At 42.5% G+C, this 25,348-nt stretch overlaps 1 protein-coding gene across 2 annotated transcripts in view; it reads right to left on the reverse strand.

Annotated features, from left to right (window-relative positions):
* The window catches only part of LOC115192777 (ATP-binding cassette sub-family C member 8), a 134,914-nt gene that overhangs the window by 45,400 nt on the left and 64,166 nt on the right, over positions 1-25,348 (reverse strand). For both annotated transcript variants that reach the window (XM_029751629.1, XM_029751628.1), the window contains exons 11-16: positions 24,161-24,201; positions 22,318-22,463; positions 15,343-15,484; positions 10,042-10,152; positions 8,004-8,076; positions 7,728-7,833 (exon numbers count right to left, since the gene is read on the reverse strand). In XM_029751629.1, the coding sequence (XP_029607489.1) occupies positions 7,728-7,833; positions 8,004-8,076; positions 10,042-10,152; positions 15,343-15,484; positions 22,318-22,463; positions 24,161-24,201 (619 nt within the window). The remainder of the gene's footprint in view (positions 1-7,727; positions 7,834-8,003; positions 8,077-10,041; positions 10,153-15,342; positions 15,485-22,317; positions 22,464-24,160; positions 24,202-25,348) is intronic.

A 25,348-nucleotide genomic window follows, 5' to 3' on the forward strand; every position in this document is an offset into this window, starting at 1 on the left:
CTGGATGTTGTCGACAGGTGTCCCGTTAGTTTAGAAGAATGATTTCAATAACCATGTCTCTGTCACTAACACATATAGTCATGGGTGGTAACTGCAATTCCCTCTGGGTAAAAGGAACCCTGGGAAATATGCAAATCAGGCCTTACACCACACAGTGTTAAAACAACTCCCCAAAATGATTTACAATAACACTACAGGTGTTCATTTTTACACTGAGAACGTGTAACAGCGTCAGGACTAAGCCAAGTGATTACTCTACAGTAGAGCTAATCAAACACCCCAATTAAGTTAATTTGAGCACTTTAAGAGTTGAATGGAGAACACTGCAGAGTTAAATCTTTAACACTTTCAAAAGTGTTATTTTAACACATGTACAGTGGGACTCATATGTTCACTGAAAATAGTGTATATTTAACACTTTCAGAGTTAAATGTACACCATTGATTTTGCTGTGCAGTAGACAGCTGTTTGAGTACTCCTGGCACAGTTTGAACTTCCCCAGGCCAGTAGACACTACTGTTGTATTTTTAGCCTTGACCAGTTGACATGTTCCTGGGTCAGTGTTTCTGATGAAGTGAGTTCACAGCCAGAGAAGTGAGAGCTGAAAATCCAGTATCAGATTACCCAGCCTTAATTCCTAACCATAACCATTAGGAGGATAGAAAACCATCTGACTCAAGGGGCATCTTCTACACTCTGTGTTTTCACACCACCAGGGATTTAAAATGGCTGCCTGTCGAGGGGACACAGCCAGGGAACACAGTTGTCACCAAACATTCCAGAAGACTGACATGTAAGAACCCGACAGTATCACACACACACACCATCGAGATAGATAGAGGACTCATATTTATAGGCTACAACCCATATTGAGGCTATAACCCATAGGAATCCCCACCCAGTTGACTACTTTAAAATAGTGGTAGCATGGTGGAAGCCCTCAATGGCGCTGCCCATGGTAAAACGGCCTTTTGGCCACTAGAAGCCTCTACCGTTCTCTATGACACACACACACACACACACACCCCTGAGTCCCCTGAGCAAGGCAGTTAACCCCCAACAACAACTGCTCCCCGGGTGCTGGGGAGCCCCCCGCACCTCTCTGATTCAGAGGGGTTGGGTTAAATGCGGAAAACACATTTCAGTTGACTGCATTCAGTTACACAACAGACTAGGTATCCCCCTCCCCCCTCCGTTTACCAGTCTAAAAAAAGCAAACAAACAATGTGAGGTAGTGTATTGAGGAGGTGTTAAGACTAGAATGAGCTATGAGGATCAATGTCTTTGTGACTGCAGGACAAAAAACACAGACAGCAACTGAGGGCCACTAAGGCCAACTGACACGGCAAGTTTCTATCAAATCATGCCAACTGACACGGTACTGCAAGTTGCTATCACGTTATGCCAACTGACACGGTACTGCAAGTTGCTATCGCGTTATGCCAACTGACACGGTACTGCAAGTTGCTATCACGTTATGCCAACTGACACGGTACTGCAAGGGCTCCCGAGTGGCACAGCGTTCTAAGGCACTGCATCTCAGTGCTAGAGGCGTCACTACAGACACCCCTTGCCAAAGACTCCAGCCACCCAAGCCATAGACTGTTCACTCTGCAACCATCCGACAAATGGTACAGGATGATCGGCTCTTGGACAGACAGGCTCCAAGACATCTTCTACCCCCAAGACATTAGACTGCTAAATAGCCAGACTTTTAAATAGTTCAGGTACCGTTAATTGACTATCTGCACTGACTCCATCTTGAACTGACCCTGCGCACATTCACTAGACTATATATACATAGACTATATATACAGTTGAAGTCAGAAGTTTACATACACCTTAGCCAAATACATTTAAAATCAGTTTTTCACAATTCCTGACATTAAATCCAAGTAAAACGTTCCCTGTTTTATGTCAATTAGGATTACCACTTTATTTTAAGAATGTGAAATGTCAGAATAATAGTAGAGAGAATTATATATTTCAGCTTTTAATTTCTTTCATCACATTCCCAGTGGGTCAGAAATTGAGATACACTCGATTAGTATTTGGTAGCATTGCCTTTAAATTGTTTAACTTGGGTCAAACGTTTCGAGTAGACTTCCACAAGCTTCCCACAATAAATTGGGTGAATTTTGTCCCATTCCTCCTGACAGAGCTGGTGTAATTGAGTCAGGTTTGTAGGCCTCCTTGCTCGCACACGCTTTTTCAGTTCTGCCCACAAATGTTCTATAGGATTGAGGTCAGGGCTTTGTGATGGCCACTTCAATACCTTGACTTTGCTGTCCTTAAGCCATTTTTACACAACTTTGGAAGTATGCTTGGGGTCACTGTCCATTTGGAAGACCAATTTGCGACCAAGCTTTAACTTCCTGACTGATGTCTTGAGATGTTGCTTCAATATATCCACATAATTTTCCTCCTCATGATGCCATCTATTTTGTGAAGTGCACCAGTCTCTCCTGCAGCAAAGTACCCCCACAAAAGGATGTTGCCACCCCCGTGCTTCACGGTTGGGATGGTATTCTTCAGCTTGCAAGCCTCCCCCTTTTCCCTCCAAACAACAATGGTCATTATGGCCAAACAGTTCTATTTTTGTTTCATCAGACCAGAGGACATTTCTCCAAATAGTACGATCTTTGTCCCCATGTGCAGTTGCAAACCATAGTCTCGCTTTTTTATGATGGTTTTAGAGCAGTGGCTTCTTCCTTGCTGAGCGGCCTTTCAGGTAATGTCGATATAGGACTTGTTTTACTGTGGATATATATACTTTTGTACCTGTTTCCTCCAGAATCTTCACAAGGTCCTTTTGCTGTTGTTGTGGGATTGAGTTGCACTTTTTGCACCAAAGTATGTTCATCTCTAGGAGACAGAACACATCTCCTTCCTGAGCGGTATGACGGCTGCGTGGTCCCATGATGTTTATACTTGCATACTATTGTTTGTACAGATGAACGTGGTACCTTCAGGCGTTTGGAAATTGCTCCCAACGATGAACCAGACTTGTGGAGGTCTACAATTTTTTTTCTGAGGTTTTGGCTGATTTCTTTTGATTTCCCCATGATGTTAAGCAACAAGGCACTGAGTGTGAAGGTAGGCCTTGAAATACATTCACAGGTACACCTCCAATTGACTCAAATGATGTCAATTAGCCTATCAGAAGCTTCTAAAGCCATGACATAATTTTCTGGAATTTTCCAAGCTGTTTAAAGGAACAGTCAACTTCGTGTATGTAAACTTCTGACCCACTGGAATTGTGATACGGTGAATTATAAGAGAAATAATCTGTCTGTAAACAATTGTTGGAAAAATGACTTGTATCATAGACAAAGTAGATGTCCTAATCGACTTGCCAAAACTATAGTTAACAAGAAATTTGTGGGGTGGTTGAAAAAGTAGTTTTAATGACTCCAACCTAAGTGTATGTAAACTTCCGACTTCAACTGTATATAGACAACATATACACATTTACTCACACACACTACAGTGACACTCCCACACAAAACCCACACATATTCACTACATACGCACACAACACACACACGCACTTCCGCATTGTCTCCGTGCTGTTTGTCGCTACTTGGCTACCTGCCAAACTTTTTGGCTTTTTACTCTTAATAACCATTTAATCAAACTCTGTATTGAACAAGTTTACCAACGTCTTAGTTTTGTCCTCACATTACTTTTTTAATTTCACTTTTTCACCCCGGACGCTTTATCTGGACATCTGCAGAACCTTCTCCAGCCGAAAAAGCAAAGTAACATTATGCCTTCTCATTGCAGTTCCTGTTTACAGGATAACTATTGCCTTATGGTGGGGATAGCAGAGTCGCAAGCTCGGCTTCAGACGCAATCATTAGGCAAGGGCAATTGAAGAGTAGGAAAAATTATACAGTGTCTGTGCCACCATTAAATCCAGGTAGTAGTGTTAATCCCCCCGCACAGTCCCCGCAGCCGGACAATTTTCTCATGGCTTCTGGAAAGAAACGCTGTCGGCATGCTCAACAGGTGTCGCTCATTCAGCCGATAGAAACTTTCAACCGGTTTTATGACAGCAAATTTCAATTTAAGAAAAACAAATGACTACAATTTTGTCTTTTGAGCTTCTAGTCATGAAATGTTTTTCCTCATAATCCTGGACTATCATACCACAATTTTATTATGTTTGCAATCGCAACAAATAATCTGCTCAGACCCCAACCAAGGATTATCAAAAGCCGCGCTATAAATTCTCGGACAACCCAAAGATTCCTAGATGTCCTTCCAGACTCCCTCCTCCTACCTAAGGATGTCGGAGTACAAAAATCTGTTATCACCTCACTGAGGATCTAAACTTAACCTTGTGTAATACCCTAGATGCACCTCTAAAACCCAAAAACATTTTCCAAAAGAAACTAGCTCCCTGGTATACAGAAAGTACCCGAGCCCTGAAGCAAGCTTCCATAAAATTGGAACGGAAATGATACTCCACCAAATTGGAAGTCTTCTGACTAGCTTGGAAAGACAGTACCGTGCAATATCGAAGAGCCCTCACTGCTGCTCAACCAGGCTACTTTTACAACCTGATTGAAGAGAAACGGAACAATCAAAAATGTATTTTGATACTGTCGCAAAGCTAACTAAAATGCAGAATTCCCTAAGTGAGGATGGCCTTCACTTCAGCAGCGATGAATTCATGAACTTCTTTGACAAAAAGATAATGATTATTAGAAAGCAAATTATGGATTCCTCTTCAAATATGCATATTTCTACTAAACAAATTTGTTCTGAGTCTGCAAAGAACTGCCAAGACCTAGGATCAATGGAGACACAAGTTTTTTTTATCCTGTATCTCGACACATTTACGAAAATAGTCATGGCCTCTAAACCTTCCAACTGCCGAATGGACCCTACTCCAACTAAACTACTGAAAGAGCTACTTCCTGTGCTTGGCCCTCCTATGTTAAACATAATAAACAGCTCCCTATCCTCCGATTGTGTAAAAAACTCACTAAAAGTGGCAATAAAGCCTCTCCTGAAAAAGCTAAATGTTGTCCCGGAAAATGATAAAAAGGAATTGGCCTGTATTGAATCTACCATTCCTCTCAAAAGAATTGGAAAATGCTGTTGCACAGCAACTCACTGCTTTCTTGAAGACAAATAATGTATACTAAATGCTCCAGTCTGGTTTTAGACCCCGTCATAGTACTGAGACTGCACTTGTAAATGTGGCAAATTACCTCATGTTCCTAGACTTTAGCATCACTTTTGACACCATAGATCAGCACATTCTTTGAAAAGTCAAATAAGAGCATACTCTGTTTCCACTTTCTGACAACAGCCACACAAATACAACAACAGGTTGTTAGCCATTTCATTTTGCGATATTGACACAGATATTATTGTTAGATAAACAAGGCTGTACGTGACTGCTATAGTAATTTAAAGAAAGGCCGTCAATGGCCGCTATGGGTCCTATTAATGAATTTTAAAATTACAAAACATATTAATAACATTCCACCCATGTGGCCATTAGAGGGCACTTTGGTCATTTGACTGCAGGAAAGGTTACCAGAGAGTTGGTGCTAAATACCTTCTATGTTCTACAAGGTTAGCAACACTGAACTATGCATGAGAGCACCAGCTGATCCGGACGACTGTGTGATCACGCTCTCCATAGCTGATGTGAGTAAGGCCTTTAAACAGGTTAACATTCACAAGGCTGCAGGGGCCAGACGGATCACCAGGATGCATACTCAGAGCATGCGCTGATCAGCTGGCAAGTGTCTTCACTGGCATGTTCAACCTCTCCCTGACCCAGTCTGTAATACCTACATGTTTCAAGCAGACCACCATAGTCCCTGTGCCCAAGAATGCCAAGGTAAGCTGTCTAAATAACTATCGCCCCGTAGCACTCACATCTGTAGCCATGAAATGCTTTGAAAGTCTGGTCATGACTCACATCAACACCATCATCCCAGAAACCCTGGACCCACTCCCATTCACATACCGCCCCAACATATCCACAGATGACACAATCGCTATTGCACTCCACACTGCCCTTTCCCACCTGAACAAAAGGAAAACCTACATGAAAATGCTGTTCATTGACTACAGCTCAGCGTTAAACAACATTGTGCCCTCCAAGCTCATCACTAAGCTAAGTACCCTGGGATTAAACACTTCCCTCTGCAACAGGATCCTGGACTTCCTGACGGGCCACCCCCGGTAGTGAGGGTAGGCAACAACACATATGCCACGCTGATCCTCAACACGGGGGCCCTTCAGGGGTGCGCTCTTAGTCCCCTCCTGCACTCCCTGTTCACCCACGACGGCGTGGCCACGCACAACTCCAACACTATCATTACGTTTACAGACAACACAATGGTAGTAGGCCTGAACACCGACAACATTGAGACCTGGCAGTATAGTGCCAGGACAACAACCTCTCCCTCAACGCCAGCAAGACCAAGGAGGGCCAAGCACACCCCCAGGAACAGGTTGAGAGCTTCGAGTTCCTCGGTGTCCACATCACTAAGGAACTATCATGGTCCACACACATCAACACAGTCATAAAGAGTCACAATACCTCTTCTCCCTCAGGAGGTTGAAAAGATTTGGCATGGGCCCTCAGAACCTCAAAAAGTTCTACAGCTTCTACAGCTGGTTCACTCCTTGGTATGACAACTGTTTGGCATACGACCGCAACGAGCTACAGAGGATAGTGCGTACAACCCAGTACATCACTGGGGCCGAGCTCCCTGCCATCCGGACCTCTATACCAGGCAGTGTCAGAGAAAGGCCCTAAAAATTGTCAAAGACTCCAGCAATCCAAGTCATACACTGTTCTCTCTGCTACCGCATGGCAAGCAGTACCGATGCACCAAGTCTGGAACCAACAGTATCCTGAACAGCTTCTACCCCTAAGCTATAAGACTGCTAAATAGTTAGTTAAATAGTTAACCTAAAGCTACCCGGAAAGCTTCATTGACGCTTTTTGCACTAACTCTTTTGACTCATCACATAAGCTGCTGTTACTGTTTATTATCTATCCAGTTGCCTAGTCACTTTATCCCTACCTATATGTACCTATATGTACTGAGTAAGTATCTACCTCAATTACCTCGTAACCCTGCACATCGACTCGGTACTGGCATCCTGTGTTTATAGCCAAGTTATTGTTACTTGTTGTGTATTTATTCCTCTTATTATTATTTTTAGATTTATATTTTTTCTCTCTGTATTGTTGGGAAGGGCCCGTAAGTAAGCATTTCACTGTTAGAAACGTGTAATATCTGAAAATGTAGCTAGCTAGACTATTAGTTTACAAAGCACTGTTAGTTTACAAAGCACCTGACAAATAAAACTGGATTTGATTCGATTTAAGAGCATTTTGTATCACTGAGAGAGGTAAACAGTCAGTCATCTGTGGACGGCTACCTGACTCTCTGTGGATGGCTACCTGGTTCTCTGTGGACAGCTACTATACATGCCTCACTGCGGATAGCTACCTGGAACTCTGGAGTAAATACACCTTTCACCTCTAACCTATGACCTTTCAAATTGACATAATCTGAGCTCAGGCCACATGAACCTACTGTAATTTAATAGACCTTCTTTATACTTTGGATGAGAAAGAGGCTTGTCAACCATTTAGTATGTCCATCCTGCTAGTAGTTTACTGTCCATCCATATATCGACAGTATGATGTCTGCGGTGTGAGTAGTAATTTCATCCAGTCTTACATGTTCCAGGTGACAGTCCCAGAGACTCTCTGCATCTCTCCCAGAGCTGCCAGCAACAGGGATGACTTCCCACAACCCACCTGGCCCACGATCATAGTCAGCTGACCTGAGAGAGAGAGGGAGAGAGAGACACACAGGAAATGAGAAACTGGGTAGGAGAGAGAGAGTAGAGAGAGATGAGGGGGTTGGAGGAGGGAGTAGTGATTCCTCTAGTGATTCCTTTAATAGAGTATGAATGCCATGGCGTTTAACCTTCCTCCAGCAGCAGAGCCTTACCAAAGGGAACCTTGATGTCTACGTTAGACAGGGTGGGAGTCCCATCTGTCCAGGTGAAATATCCACTGGTTATCTGGAGAAAGAAACATCACACACACATTGATCAAAGCAAATGTCAAAGACTGATTCCCACTGCTTTCACAAAAACCTAATCTGACTGAGTAAGGAGTCAGACAGGAGAGGGTCAGCAGTAAGCAGTCAGACAGGAGAGGGTCAGCAGTAAGTAGTCAGACAGGAGAGGGTCAGCAGTAAGCAGTCAGACAGGACAGGGTCAGCAGTGAGCAGTCAGACAGGAGAGGGTCAGCAGTAAGCAGTCAGACAGGACAGGGTCAGCAGTAAGCAGTCAGACAGGACAGGGTCAGCAGTAAGTAGTCAGACAGGAGAGGGTCAGCAGTAAGCAGTCAGACAGGACAGGGTCAGCAGTGAGCAGTCAGACAGGAGAGGGTCAGCAGTAAGCAGTCAGACAGGACAGGGTCAGCAGTGAGCAGTCAGACAGGAGAGGGTCAGCAGTAAGCAGTCAGACAGGACAGGGTCAGCAGTAAGCAGTCCGACAGGACAGGGTCAGCAGTAAGCAGTCAGACAGGACAGGGTCAGCAGTAAGCAGTCAGACAGGACAGGGTCAGCAGTAAGCAGTCCGACAGGACAGGGTCAGCAGTAAGCAGTCAGACAGGACAGGGTCAGCAGTAAGCAGTCAGACAGGACAGGGTCAGCAGTAAGCAGTCAGACAGGACAGGGTCAGCAGTAAGCAGTCAGACAGGACAGGGTCAGCAGTAAGCAGTCAGACAGGAGATTGTCACTGGCAGCACACTAATGAGACTGAATGATAGTTTGAACTTCTGTCTAGTTCTATCTGCTACCTCTCACTCACCCTGATCCAGAGGTCTAGGTCCTCCTGGTCTACCTCTCACTCACCCTGATCCAGAGGTCTAGGTCCTCCTGGTCTACCTCTCACTCACCCTGATCCAGAGGTCTACGTCCTCCTGGTCTACCTCTCACTCACCCTGATCCAGAGGTCTAGGTCCTCCTGGTCTACCTCTCACTCACCCTGATCCAGAGGTCTAGGTCCTCCTGGTCTACCTCTCACTCACCCTGATCCAGAGGTCTACCTCTCACTCACACTGATCCAGAGGTCTAGGTCCTCCTGGTCTATCTCTCACTCACACTGATCCAGAGGTCTAGGTCCTCCTGGTCTACCTCTCACTCACCCTGATCCAGTGGTCTAGGTCCTCCTGGTCTACCTCTCACTCACCCTGATCCAGAGGTCTAGGTCCTCCTGGTCTACCTCTCACTCACCCTGATCCAGAGGTCTAGGTCCTCCTGGTCTACCTCTCACTCACCCTGATCCAGAGGTCTAGGTCCTCCTGGTCTACCTCTCACTCACCCTGATCCAGAGGTCTAGGTCCTCCTGGTCTACCTCTCACTCACCCTGATCCAGAGGTCTAGGTCCTCCTGGTCTACCTCTCACTCACCCTGATCCAGAGGTCTAAGTCCTCCTGGTCTACCTCTCACTCACCCTGATCCAGAGGTCTAGGTCCTCCTGGTCTACCTCTCACTCACACTTATCCCAAGGTCTAGGTCCTCCTGGTCTACCTCTCACTCACCCTGATCCAGAGGTCTAGGTCCTCCTGGTCTATCTCTCACTCACACTGATCCAGAGGTCTAGGTCCTCCTGGTCTACCTCTCACTCACACTGATCCAGAGGTCTAGGTCCACCTGGTCTACCTCTCACTCACCCTGATCCAGAGGTCTACGTCCTCCTGGTCTACCTCTCACTCACACTGATCCAGAGGTCTAGGTCCACCTGGTCTACCTCTCACTCACCCTGATCCAGAGGTCTACGTCCTCCTGGTCTACCTCTCACTCACCCTGATCCAGAGGTCTAGGTCCTCCTGGTCTACCTCTCACTCACCCTGATCCAGAGGTCTAGGTCCTCCTGGTCTACCTCTCACTCACCCTGATCCAGAGGTCTAGGTCCTCCTGATCTACCTCTCACTCACACTGATCCAGTGGTCCTTCTCCTGGTCTGCCTCCTACTCACCCTGATGCAGAGGTCTTGGTCTCCATCCTGGGGGGGTGGGTTGCCTCCCTCATGGCTGTAGTTGTTCCAATCGTCCCTGGGATGTCTCTTCCTGTTCACCACCTTCAGAGGCTGGGAGAGGTGCAGGGAGGGGGCAGGGCATTGCTTAGGCTTTTTACAGGACCACTATGAAAACCACAGAGGTGGTGGAGGATTGTGGAGGAGGTAGTGAGAGTGTATGTGTAAATGAGGTTGGGGTGGAGGTGGAAGGAGGACATTAACTACAATATTGATGTGCATTCTGCCTGTGAATGAGTGGTTGAGTGTTTAAGAGCTCTTTGTGGGAGCTGTGTGTGTTCATGTATGTGTGCGCTTGCGTGCATCTGTGTAAATGTTGATATTGATCGTGACTACAACACAAAACATATGTGAACCGATTACATCTTCAAACTAAGGGCAACCGTGGTATGGCATCCATGACAGGGAGACGGATGACATCATGCATGATGACATATAAGGGTAAGGTAGTCTAGCTAGCTACATTTTCAGATATTACACGTTTCTAATTTTGACAGAAAGTGGTTTCAATTCAAGCTAAAGTGTACTGTTAGCTAGCCAGCTAACATTAGCTGGCTGGCTCCCTAGCTAACGTTACATTTATGACGTTGTTATTCGTATCCTAGAACCGTTTGCTATGCTAGATAGATCCCAATGTTAGCTAGCTAACATTGAACCTGGCTGGTTAGCTCACAGAATATTCATGCAGGGTAGTAATGACATGATTTGGCACTATGTTCATTGTTGTTTAACTAGCTAATGTTAGCTGGCTGGCTGGCTGGCTCGTTAGGTAACATTACGTGAAGCGTGTGATCTTACGTTGTTTACCTAGCTAGGTTCATTGTTTACCTAGCTAGTTAGCTACATGTCTTTTAACTAAAGTGTACTGTTAGCTGGCTTTCTCCCTAGCTAACGTTACGTGTATGATGTTATTATTCTTATCCCAGAGCCGTTTGCTTTGCTAGTTAGAGAACCTGGTTGGTTAGCTTCCAGCAGATTCACGCAGGGTAGAAACAACATGATTTGGCACTATGTTCATTGTTGTTTAACTAGCTAACGTTAGCTGGCTAGCTCGTTAGCTAACGTTACTTGACATCTGTGATCTTACATATTGTTTACCTAGCTAGGTCCATTGTTTACCTAGCTAGCTACATGTCTTAAGCTAAAGTGTACAACACCTGTTGAATACGGCCGGTGTCAATAAATGTCTGCAAAAAAGCATAATGAAATTGTTGGCAGCAGAGGTGGTTAGGCTGTTTTCATGTTATCCAGAGGTAAACAAATCATCGGCCAGAGCGTCAAGTGTGTGCTCTGAACGCACTGTGAGCGAAACGAGATGGGTGCGGCTAAAGCTTAAGAGGGTGGGAACAATGCTGAATGGGTGTAGACAAAGAAGAGCTCTTCACTAGATACCAAAACATTCCAAAACCATTTTCTCAAAAGGGAGTTTACAAGTTAAAGTTTCAAAGCAGAATTACTTTCCCATTGTTCCTCAAAAATGCAGTGTATGATATACCATTTTGTAGCTCTGAGTCTCTACTTTTATTTCACGGCTGGATGAAAAACGTACCCAAATTAAACTGGTTACTACTCGTGCCCAGAAACTACAATATGCATATTATTAGTATATTTTGATAGAAAACACTCTGAAGTTTCTAAAACTGTTTGAATGGTGTCTGTGAGTATAACAGAACTCATATGGCAGGCAAAAACCTGAGAAAAATTCAACCAGGAAGTGGAGGATCTGAGAATTGTAGTTATTCTTTCTAATCCCTTTCGAAACTACAGTGTCTGTGGGGTCACGTTGCACTTCCTGAGGCTTCCATTGGCTGTCAAAAGCCTTCAGAAAGTTGTTTCATCTGTCTCCTGTAACTGGGCAGAGTATAGGAGCTCAGTCACTGAGTGGACTGCCTGGGGACAAAGGGATTGGATATGCGCTGTCCCGCGAGCTCGCTGTTCCTTCTTTTTTTCCTTGAATGAATACGCTATTGTCCGGTTGGAATATTATTGCATTTTTACGTTAAAAATACCATAAAGATTGATTTTAAACAACGTTTGACATGCTTCTAAGTATGGTAATGGAACATTTTCACTTTTTGTGTCTCGAATTGTGCTCGCGTGTTATGCCTTTGGATAGTGACCTGAACGCACGAACAAAACGGAGGTATTTGGACATAAATATGGATTATTTTGAACAAAAACAACATTTCTTGTGGAAGTAGCAGTCCTGGGAGTGCATTCTGACAAAGATCAACAAAGGTAAGAGAATATTTATAATACTAATTCTGAGTTTAGGTGACCCCGAACTTGGCGGGTGTCTGTATAGCTTGCTGTGATGGCGAGCTATGTACTCAGAATATTGAAAAATGTGCTTTCTCCGTAAAGCTATTTTAAAATCTGACACAGCGGTTGCATAAAGGAGTACTGTATCTATAATTCTTAAGATAATTGTTATGTATTTTGTCAACGTTTATGATGAGTTTTTTTCTAAATTCACTGGGAGTTTTTCGTGGGAATACATTTTCTGAACATCACGCACCAATGTAAAATGCTGTTTTTGGATATAAATATGAACTTTATCGAACAAAACATATATGTATTGTGTAACATGATGTCCTAGGAGTGTCATCTGATGAAGATCGTCAAAGGTTAGTGCTTCATTTATCTGTGTTTTGGGTTTTTGTGACATATATCCTTGCTTGGAAAATGGCTGTGTGGTTATTTTTGTCTATGTACTCTCCTAACATAATCTAATGTTTTCACTGTAAAGCCTTTTTGAAATCGGACAATGTGGTTGGATTAAGGAGAAGTGTATCTTTAAAATGGTGTAAAATAGTCATATGTTTGAGAAATTTTAAATTATTAGATTTTTGAGGTTTTGTATTTCGCGCCCTGCTGTTCCATTGGATGTTGGCTAGGCGTTCTGCTAGCGGAATGTTTGTCCTCAACAGGTTTTAAGACCAAATCCAGGTGGTGAGTCACATATTAAAACAGAAGCCATACGTTTCCTGACCGGTAACACAAACATTTTTTAAGCGTTCTGAGAACAGAAGTGAATGTTTCGCCTGTTCTGGGAACGTTTATTTTTAGGTTGCAGGGAGGTTCTGAGAACATTTGACTCTGGTTTCCTGGTGGCCCGGTTTCACGATAGTGATAGCTTACAAGTGTTTTATCAATGCATCTTTCCAACAATATCCGAAGATGTCACATGCGTTTCCCAAAACACCATGCAGAGAGAATGGTCGCTAAGTGTGTCGTTGGAGCATGTGCTTTCAGATCCGCTTACTCCATTCAAATCTTACCTTAACAATATATTTATTTCACCATACTGATAGCGGATCAGCTTCTAGAGAGATATTACCACCTACGGCTGCAAATATCGAGGCGGCTTATTCTAATGCTTACCTAATAAAAATGCACTAAACCACTGATTTGGCACATCATTGCACACGTTAGGCTACATATTATGAAATATATTGAGACAAATTACAGACAGAAGCAAAATGGAACTCCTTTGATTGAACATGAAATGTATTTCAATATGTTTGAAATAGGCCTATTGCCTACTTTCTATATTTTTAATGCAGTCATCTTGATTTTCATATGAAGCATCTTTTTCTACGTCACTTGTTGGTATCAATTGCAAAGACAACTTTGTATTTATAGTCAACTTTGTTCTGAAGTTGTCGGTGGTAAAGGAGAGACGGATAAACCATGTGATTCTATGTTTAGCAGAGATCTTCTGTGTATAAAGAAAGGAGAGAGGGCAAGGAAGCATCTAACGATGCACTTAGCTGTTCTGCGAGTGGTCTGAGACAGGCATTAGATTATGGCCGTTTTAAAGTGCAACGTTAATAACGATGGTTTTGGCAAACAGCTCGGAGATTTAACGCGCCCACTAATTGACAACACATGATCTTAATGATTGCTTGTTTCCTTTGAAATGGGGTCTGTTTGAATAGACAAAATGAAAAGCTTTGTATGTGGAAAACATGGCATGCTATCTCCATCCTGGTGGCGCAATTCACTAATTCCATGGATAGAGAACAGGTCCCGGTTTCCCAAAAGCATCTTAAGCCTAAGTTCATCGTAAGAACCTTTGTAAGAGCGTCGTTAAATCTCTTTCCTGAGATGGTTTATGACAGTTTTTGCAAAAATGATTTGGTTGAGCAAACACACAGTTTCATCAGCTATCTGGGTGGCTGGTCTCAGATGATCCTGCAGAGGAAGAGGTCCTGGGCTGGCGTGATTACACATGGTCTGCGGTTATGAGGCCGGTTGGACGTACTGCCGAATTCTCTAAAACGACTTTGAAGAGCGGCTTATGGTATAGAAATTAACATTAAATTCTCTGGCAACAGCTCTGGTGGACATTCCTGCACTCTGCATGCCAATTGCACGCTCCTTCAAAACTTGAGACATCTGTGGCATTGTAGAGTGGCCTTTTATTGTCCCCAGCACAAGGTGCACCTTTGTAATGATCATGCTATTTAATCAGCTTCTTGATATGCCATACCTGTCAGGTGGATGGATTATCTTGGAAAAAGAGAAATGCTCACTATGTCACGTCCTGGCCATAGAGAGGGTTTTATTCTCTATTTTGGTTAGGCCAGGGTGTGACTAGGGTGGGCATTCTATGTCCTTTTTTCTATGTTTTGTATTTCTTTGTTTTGGCCGGGTATGGTTCTCAATCAGGGACAGCTGTATATCGTTGTCTCTGATTGGGAGCCATACTTAGGCAGCCTGTTTTCCTTTGGGTTTTGTGGGTGGTTCATTTCTGTTTAGTGTTGCTTACCTGACAGAACTGTTTGGCTGTTGTTTTTGTTTCTTTGTTTATGTGTTCTCAGTACAATAAATTCATGATGAGCACTCAACACGCTGCGCCTTGGTCTACTCCCTTCGACGGCCGTTACACACTAACAGGGATGAAAACAAATTTGTGCACGAAATTTGAGAGTAATAAACTTTTTGTGCGTATGGAACATTTCTGGGATCTTTTATTTGAGCTCATGGGACCAACACTTTACATGTTGTGTTTATATTTTTTGTTCAGTATAAATGTAACGATGTTTGAACTTTTACAAAACATTCTGTTAAAGTTACTTAAATGTTCTGAGAATGTTCCAAAACCAAGTAACTATCCTGTACCATTCGCAGAAAGTTTTAGGAAGTTTGTATGCTAAATCACCATAGGACAACCACACTCTCACCAAGCTCTAAGAAACATAAGGTTCTCAGAACATTATGTGATAGCTGGGTACTCACCACTGCCTGGTACTTGCTGTTGTGGTTTCTGGGGCCGGAGGGAATGGTTTTGTGGTTGCTAGGGCCCGTGGGCATGGTAGCATTGGGCTCCTGCTCATCTCCAATCTCATCACTACTGAAGAACTCACTCAGCTTCTGGGCACTATGAGGAAACAGGGGTTACAGGGTTAGGGTTACAGGGGGACACAACCGATACATTTCATATTTCCACATTCTAGTATTAGCAGATGCTGTTCTCCAGAGTGAGTTAAAATGAGGAAAAGTTACTGTTTTGGAGATTGGATAGGGAACAACACAGCAAGAGGGTTTTCAAAGTAAAAGTGCCAGGTAAGTCTCATTGGACTGTACATCTGATAGAAGGCAAAAATGACGAGGAGTGAAAAGATTGGTTTGTAGTCAACAGTGATAAAGTACTCTGTTTTTATATGTGCCTTTTTCTGGGCCAAACTAGAATCAGCATTCTTATCATCATCTACCTGCTCCAGCTTCAGGTCAAATGAAAGCATTAGAATCAGCCATCTTATCACCGTCATCTACCTTCTCCAGCTTCACAACATCTGGAATCAACTAGAGCATAAAGGTGTGAACATGATTAGTAGAAGTCCTAAGTACAAACATGACTACACACCTAAGCAAAATATTCACAAACAATATGGGCCTTGCTGTACATCTACTGTAAATCAGGTTGAGTCAGCTGTGACTAGAAGTACTGTTACACTCCAGGCTGCTCAACAAGCCACGGATCTCATCACACATTTGAAGAGCTCTTATTGGCCCATCAATTTAGTGGAACATTGCTTCACTTCTCTGTCCCCCCCTCTCTCACTCCCTCCTCTCTCTCTCTCTCTCTCACTCCCCCTTCTCTCCCTCCCCCTCTCTCTCCCCTCTCTCTCATTCCTCCCTGTGTCTTCCCTACTTCCCAACCTCCTCTATATCACCCTGTCCCTCTCTCTGTTCTCTTATCTGCTCTCTCTCCCTCTCTTTCTGTTCCCTCAATTCACTATTCTCTTTCTCCTCTCTCTCCCGCTCTCTGTACTCCAGAATGAAACGCATGTTCCACACTCACTGGGGTCGGCAACCACTTATCAAAGCAAGGTTATGTCAGAATTGTCAGACTTCACTTCAGCTTCACTCAAATGCCAGGATACAGGAGTTATTGACTTCGAACACAATACGCAATACTTTTTTAACATTCTATCCTTCAGCATTCTCAATGAATTGTGAGGACTGATCGTGTGCGAGTGTCCAAAGCCACTGCAGTAGAGCAGAATAGCAGTATGCTCCAGCCATATGGCAGAATGGCAGTGTCAATGCCAGGCTGTTACGGGTATCATAAGGACCTCTTGACCGTACATGGAACGAAGGACTTAGATTACCCCTGAGATACAGCATCACACTCAACTTGCTGTCACCATTAATAAAGACAGGAGATTAATAAAGATAGGATCGTGTTAGTTAGAAAAATGTAATTAAGTGTCACTCCACAATGATACAACAATACACAATACAAATTATTTTAAAACACATTGTGGACCACTCAAATGGAGGTTTGAAAAACTAAAACTAAAACAATCACAATCAAGCATGGTACAGGCGTCATCTATAATGCATTACATTATAGATGTAAATACTTGTGTGTCATTGAGTGAGGAAGTAGTGGTTTAAGTGGGATATAAATGGGGTGTAGATTGACAACTTCTTCCTCATTTACTCGACAGCTATATGATATACATACTGGCTCCATGTACAGATATCAGCTCCGCACCATTGGTTGTTATGAGACATCAATACGTCCTCTCAGGATGCAGAGAAAACCCCTGACGTAATCTCTCCACTCTGGATGACTGTAACATGGCAATGATACCCCTCTCCTTGGAGATACAATACTCTGCATACATGACGTACAGCTCTTCTACTTACAGAAGGCCAATATACCATATCTAAAACACTTACTTGTACATAGATGATGGTAAACAAACATGAAAGCAGTGATTGACTGACAGGCTGGGTGGCCAAGGGTGGTCCAGTGGTCTAAGCCGGTGCTTCTGGAACACATATACCACTGCATCATGGATTTGAATCCGGCTCACTGCAATTTCTGCAACTCTCTCCTCTATCTTTTCTTGCTCTCTGTCCGATCAAATAAACCAAAAATATTTGAGTGTGAATAACAAGATGGGTGATTGCTTGTGTGTTTGACTGATGATACAGTGATTGGTGTGGCCAAACACGGCCACTCTTCCTATACTCGTGCAGAGAGTAATGTAAGATGCTCCAAGCAGTCTTTAGAACTGTATGATTGGATGGGTAATGGTCTGTGAGGAAAAGAAAGATGGTGAAGGGCAAGACAATACATTTCAGCAGTTAAACTAATCACCAGTGTAGAAGTCAATGTTACTGAGGGAAACGGACAGGTGTTTCACTGACTGAGGCACTGTCAAAAAAACATCTAGATTGATTCACTCTGACTTCAGTTTAGTTTCACACCAGTTAAAAACTTTATTCTGGTAGATTTTATGTAAATTCACCTTATCTCAACTTAATTGAACACCGCTACTCAGTTCAATTAATCTCAGTGTGTGTGTGTGTGTGTGTGTGTGTGTGTGTGTGTCCCCTTATCAGGACCTCAATGTCCTGACAACAAGAAAAAATGTGAAAAGTCAGGACTTTTTTCATGTCCTGAATTTGCTAAAATGTGACTCGTTTCAGGAAACTAGGTGTATGTCGCAGGTCACTACTTTACAAGAGAGACATTTGAGCGTAAACCTTTTTTTAAATCAAAATGCGTTTTTTTAATGTGCCTTAATAACAAACATGTATGCAATCTGTAAATATGAATACAATTACGAGCCTAGTTGGTTAAGCCACAGAAAAAGGCAGAACCCTTCCCGCTAGCCATGATTGGCTAAGATAATGAGTGGGCTGGACATGCCAAGAGATGAGTTCGGATTGGTCTGCCAAATAGCACGCTTCTGTCTATTTGAGCTGGTCAGTATGTGTAGGTAATCCTGTCTAACGCTGTAACGATTGCACTGAGAGTTTGGAAGCAAGTACAGGGAGTGAGTGTTTTAATAAATAAATGAAACAATAAACAAGAACCACAAACAACGCACCGACATGAAACAGAGTCAATAACACCGGAGGAAAGAACCAAGGGGAGTGACAGATTTAGGGAAGATAATCAAGGAGGTGATGGAGTCCCGGTGAGTGTCATGAGGCGCTGGTGGCTTGACAATGGTGACAGGTGTTGCTTGATAATCAGCAGCCTGATGACCTAGAGGCCGGAGAGGAAGTATATGTGACAAATGCGGCTTTAAAAAAAATATATTGCATAGTGGAGCTGTGTTTCTATCCACTTTCTGGAGGACAGAGTTTTGAAATCAGTGGAGTTAGACTACAATAGTTGAGGAGATGGAGAAAACACCTGTCTCCGGATTACATCTTCAAACTAAGGGCAACCATGGCATCCGTGACTGAGAGAAGCATCCATCCATGATGTATACGGGTAAGATAGTCTAGCTAGCTACATTTTCAGATATTACACGTTTCTAATTTTGACAAAGTCGTTTTCATTTCAAGTTAAAGTGTGCAGTTAGCTAGCTAACGTTAGCCGGCTGGCTAGCTAGCTAATGTTGTGTGTATGATCTTATTATTTGTATCGCAGAGCCATTTGCTTTGCTAGTTATTGCCTAATGTTAGCTAGCTAACATTGAACCTGGTTGGTTAGCTACCTGCAAATTCATGCATGGTAGTAACATCATGAGCTGGGATTATAGTTCATTGTTTAGCTAGCTAGCTAGCCACATGTTTTAACAAATACTCCACTATGCAAGTAACAATTTCAATAGAATGTTGACAACTGTTGATAGACATAGTTGGCAAATTTTTATGAACGCTCAACACCCGTTGAATATGGCCGGTGTCAGTAAACGTTGGCAAAAAAATCATAAATTGTTGCCAGCAGCACAGTTGCAGTCACCATCGCTCTGGATAACATAAAAACAGCCTAACCATCTCTGCTAGGGCGAGTAAAATGGTCAGTGAGCTGTTCTGTCATTTGTGTCTGGAAGTAGCTAGCAAGCTAGCCAACGTTAGCCAGGTAGCTTGTGTGCTTGACTGCTGCTGTTTGGACAACACTCGGATCAACCCTTAAAGAGATTGGTGGGGCTAAAGCTTAAGAGGGTGTGAACAATGCCGAATGGGTATAGACAAAGAAGAGCTCTCCAGTAGGTACCAAAACATTCAAAGGCCATTGTCTCAAAAGTGAGGTTACAAGTTGATCAACTTTCAAAGCAGAATTACTTTCCCATTGTTCCTCAACTGCAGTGTATGATATACCATTTTGTAGCTCTGTGTCTCTGCTTTTATCCAATGTAAAAATCACCATTTCTAATTTTTATACATAAGACCGAATCAAGGCGGTCGGTCACAAATGCTATTTTAGGCTTAAGGGTTAGGTTTAAGGTTTGGGGTTAAGGTTAGGGTTAGGGTTTGGGTTAAGGTTAGGGTTAGGGAAAATAGGATTTTTAATGGGAATACATTTGTACTCCCCAAAATGTTCTGAAAATTCACAAAAACAGAGCTGTGTGTGCATGTGGGCATGTGTGCATGCGACTGTGTGTGTGTCCATCAGACCTGGGCAGAAAATAGTTGTATTTTGTAGTTTATTTGAAAATACCAGAGTTTTTAAACTACAAGGCAACTATTTTCTTTGATCTTCAAATACAGTTCTCAGAAAAATAATAATATTTGAAAGTATTAAATATGTGAGGGACATGGAATCACCTCAACATCAGAGAAGACTTTTGCAGCTTCAAAATGACAAAAATGTTCATAATGAGTGAGACAAAGTAATACAGTAACAATTGACATCAAATTCTTATATATGTTTAGTAACTTTGTGATTATTACATAGCAACATTGTTGTAACATAAGGCCTTGGAAATGGCTTTATAATTGCATAGTCAGGGAGTTTTTACATAAGTGGAATAAGGAAGAGTCACTATTCCTCTTGTTTACAGTAGTTACAAAATCTCTCAGCTCATTGCTATGAAATTAAAATGCAATGTAACAACATGCTCCAAATTATATATTTTTTAAATTATTTATTTAACCTTAACCTTTATTTAATTACAGTTTTATTACACAGGAACAAGAACAGTTTAATATTAAGTGTTACTGAGAATTGCTAACAGTAACAAAATATGTATTTTAATTGTCAAAAGGAAACTAAATATCACAAAACTGCCTTCTTGAATCAACTACAGCCAAGGTAGGTTGAACATAATGTTAGTTTGTATTGGTCTTCCCTGTGGCTCAGTTGGTAGAGCATGGTGTTTGCAACGCCAGCATGGTGTGTGCAACGCCAGGGTTGTGGGTTCGATTCCCATGGGGGGCCAGTACAAAAAATTTTATGAAATGTATGCATTCACTACTGTAAGTCGCTCTGGATAAGAGCGTCTGCTAAATGACTAAAATGTAAATGTATTCTGAGTAATTTATCCCTTTAAAGATGGTATAGTGTGTGTTTGAAACAATAACACTTCCCCTCAGATGGACAGAGGTTCAACGTTGCTTTTGCCAAGCATCCAACTTGCTGTTTGCAATGTTTGCAAATGGCTTTGAATTTCTCTGCAGTATTTTCACATATTATAAAATTAATTGCAGATTTGAACCTTTTTAGTGGCATGTTGAATCCTACAGTAGCTGAGCGTCACAACGTATTTAAACTTATCTCTACAAAATATCATTGGTTAATTGATTTGAGTTGATTATGTACACATGGGGCAATGGACATTCAGGAGAATGGACATTTACAAAATGTTCAGATAGAAATGTATTGTGTAGATCAAATATGACTGTCAGATTGCTTGGAATACTATAGGAGATTGTGTGTTCTCTATTCATTCTATTTCTATCTGCAACATGCAGTTCCAGATACAGCCCTGCCATTAGTTGATGGCAGCCAATCCAAAAGTAGTCACCTCCTGAGATCTGTATTCAAATAGGTTTGGGATCTGTATTTAAATTGTTTTAAAAAGTCATTATTGGGGATCTGCATTTAAATATTTTAAAAAGTAGTCATTTTTGGGGATCTGTATTTAAACATTTAAAAAAAGTTGTCATTTCTGGGGATCTGTATTTAAACAGTTTAAAAAAGTAGTCCGTTTTTGGGATCTGTATTTAAATATCTTTAAAAAGTAGTCATTTTCTGGGATCTGTATTTAAATTGTTTTTATATCAGTTGGCAGGGGTCTTTACTTCAACATTATTGTGTTTTGATGTATTTCTAATATCTTAAGACTTCTTCTGGAAGTTTACTGTAAAAAAGGAGTCATTTTTTGGGATCTGTATATTATATTTCCCTCACTAACTTTAAACATCAGCTATCTGAGCAGCTAACCGATCGCTGCAGCTGTACATAGTCCATCTGTAAATAGCCCACCCAATCTACCTACCTCATCACCATACTGTTTTTATTTACTTTTCTGCTCTTTTGCACACCAGTATCTCTACTTGCACATCATTATCTGCTCATCTATCACTCCAGTGTTAATTAGCTAAATTGTAATTACTTCGCTACTATGGCCTATTTATTGCCTACCTCCTCAGCCATTTGCACACACTGTATATAGACTTGCTTTTTTTCTATTGTGTTATTGATTGTACGCTTGTTTATTCCATGAGTAACTCTGTTGTTTGTGTCGCACTGCTTTGCTTTATCTTGGCCAGGTCGCAGTTGTAAACTTACCTGGTTAAATAAAGGTGAAATAAAAAATACATTTAAAAAAGTAGTCATTTTTGGGATCTGTATTCAAATAGTTTTAAAAAGTAGTCATTTTTTCAGATCTGTATTAAAATAGTTCTAGTCACCTCGAAAGTAACTATTTGTTCCCTGGAAAAATAGTTTCTTTCAACAAAGCATAGTTAAAACTATAGTTACCCCACATCTGGTGTCCATGATACCCAGCTCACCTGACCAGGGCCTTGACCGTGGACCGTACCACGCTGGAGAGCAGGAAGAGAGGAGTGACCAGGATGTGGAACAGGGACAAGGAGGCAAAGGCTACAGCAGGGGACAGGTCAGCCTCCTCAGAGATGTGCACATGGACCACAAACGTCTGGAGACAGATGACGAGAGGAGAGAAAAATATTAATAATCACTCCAATAACCAGCATAATACAGTATACTGTGGGTGAGGTCTGAATCAAACGCAAGTTAGAAACTCAAACTTTTACATAAGCATGCATTGATGTCAATGGTAGATGTGTGCTGTAGTCTGAGCTGTGCTCGCATCTAACAATACAGGATTTGGTCCTGAAATAATAAATATCCCTCAGAAAGATAAGCAATTAAAACTCATTCTGCAAATGTTTTTACCGTTCATTTAGTTTGTGATTAAGTTGAGAATTTCAGGGCTGAACAATGATAAGCAAATCTCTGTCTCCACAACCCACATTGCTCATCCAGGACATCAGTTTGTCCTCTCTGTCTATCTCTATTTCATTTGTGTTCCAAAGGGTGAGGGATAAACCAATCACTGTCTCTTTCCAAAATACATTTCACTAATTCAAGGACCTCTCCTTGTGTTCTCTATCGCTGTCTGTCTGTTTGCCTGCCTGCCTGCCTGTCTGCCATATTGGATTTGTCACCACACGAAAACCTGCCTTGATGGCTCCAGCTACCATAAATATAACTGGGATTTACAGTGGCCTGCCATGTCAAACCTCTACGGTGTCCCTGGGAAATGTCACTAGCCATCCTTTAGTGTCAACATGCCAGACTGACTGGATTATGAGTGATAGCACTCTAGTCTGGTCTGGTCTGTGCCCTTTACTGGGGAAAAGGGATTGCCCATCCACTGAGAAAAACACACAGAGCAGTGAAATATTTTTACAGGGGGAATTGAGGTCAAAACATGCTGTTCTATGGTGAATAAAGTTAGGGAGGACAGGTATTTGGATTAGGCTGTAGACAGTAGTATATTATAATGTGAGGGAGGACAGGTATTTGGATTAGGCTGTAGACAGTTGTATATTATAATGTGAGGGAGGACAGGTATTTGGGCTAGGCTGTAGACAGTAGTATATTATAATGTGAGGGAGGACAGGTATTTGGGCTAGGCTGTAGACAGTAGTATATTATAATGTGAGAGAGGACAGGTATTTGGGCTAGGCTGTAGACAGTAGTATATTATAATGTGAGGGAGGACAGGTATTTGGGCTAGGCTGTAGACAGTAGTATATTATAATGTGAGGGAGGACAGGTATTTGGGCTAGGCTGTAGACAGTAGTATATTATAATGTGAGGGAGGACAGGTATTTGGGCTAGGCTGTAGACAGTAGTATATTATAATGTGAGGGAGGACAGGTATTTGGGCTAGGCTGTAGACAGTAGTATATTATAATGTGAGGGAGGACAGGTATTTGGGCTAGGCTGTAGACAGTAGTATATTATAATGTGAGGGAGGACAGTTATTTGGGCTAGGCTGTAGACAGTAGTATATTATAATGTGAGGGAGGACAGGTATTTGGGCTAGGCTGTAGACAGTAGTATATTATAATGTGAGGGAGGACAGGTATTTGGGCTAGGCTGTAGACAGTAGTATATTATAATGTGAGGGAGGACAGGTATTTGGGCTAGGCTGTAGACAGTAGTATATTATAATGTGAGGGAGGACAGGTATTTGGGCTAGGCTGTAGACAGTAGTATATTATAATGTGAGGGAGGACAGGTATTTGGGCTAGGCTGTAGACAGTATTATGAAGGGCACTTATGAGATATGAATAGGCATTTTTAACTGGAATGAATACTCACGGTCAGGACAGCTGCGATAGGGATGGCTGCGTTCATGAATACTGAGAACGAGGAGACACATAAGCAACATTAGATACGTGACAGTATGGTTCAGATACTGTACAGACAGTTTGTTCCAGTCATCCCTCTCCCAGGCTCTCTCTATAGACAGTGTCTTTCTCCAGGATCTCAGGCTCTCTCTCTATAGACAGTGTCTTTCTCCAGGATCCCAGGTTCTCTCTCTATAGACAGTGTCTTTCTCCAGGATCCCAGGCTCTCTCTCTACAGACAGTGTCTTTCTCCAGGATCTCAGGCTCTCTCTCTCTATAGACAGTGTCTTTCTCCAGGATCCCAGGCTCTCTCTCTCTATAGACAGTGTCTTTCTCCAGGATCTCAGTCTCTCTCTATAGACAGTGTCTTTCTCCAGGATCTCAGGCTCTCTCTCTACAGACAGTGTCTTTCTCCAGGATCCCAGGCTCTCTCTCTACAGACAGTGTCTTTCTCCAGGATCTCAGGCTCTCTCTCTCTATAGACAGTGTCTTTCTCCAGGATCTCAGGCTCTCTCTCTATAGACAGTGTCTTTCTCCAGGATCTCAGGCTCTCTCTCTATAGACAGTGTCTTTCTCCAGGATCTCAGGCTCTCTCTCTACAGACAGTGTCTTTCTCCAGGATCCCAGGCTCTCTCTCTCTACAGACAGTGTCTTTCTCCAGGATCTCAGGCTCTCTCTCTACAGACAGTGTCTTTCTCCAGGATCTCAGGCTCTCTCTCTATAGACAGTGTCTTTCTCCAGGATCTCAGGCTCTCTCTCTATAGACAGTGTCTTTCTCCAGGATCTCAGGCTCTCTCTCTATAGACAGTGTCTTTCTCCAGGATCTCAGTCTCTCTCTACAGACCGTGTCTTTCTCCAGGATCTCAGCTCGTGCCTTCCTCGCTGTGTCTTTCTCCAGGAACTCAGCTCAACTGAATGGCTTACAGTGGTTGTTGTCTAGGACTAAGCTAGAGCATCAGCACTGAGGCACACACACATTGAAGCATTTCATGCAGTAAAAGGGTGGAGATTGGTTAAAGTTGTGAGCCCTCCTTTTGTACTGCGGTGGTCAGACAGTTTAATGCATTAATATTGCGGTGATATGACTGTTTTATGTGGTGATTGGTTAAATTTGCAAGCCATTGGATAATACGCAGGAAATGGTTGATATTGCAAAAAC

This window comes from Salmo trutta, chromosome 4 (genome assembly GCF_901001165.1).
Source record: "Salmo trutta chromosome 4, fSalTru1.1, whole genome shotgun sequence".
Lineage (NCBI taxonomy): Eukaryota > Metazoa > Chordata > Actinopteri > Salmoniformes > Salmonidae > Salmo > Salmo trutta.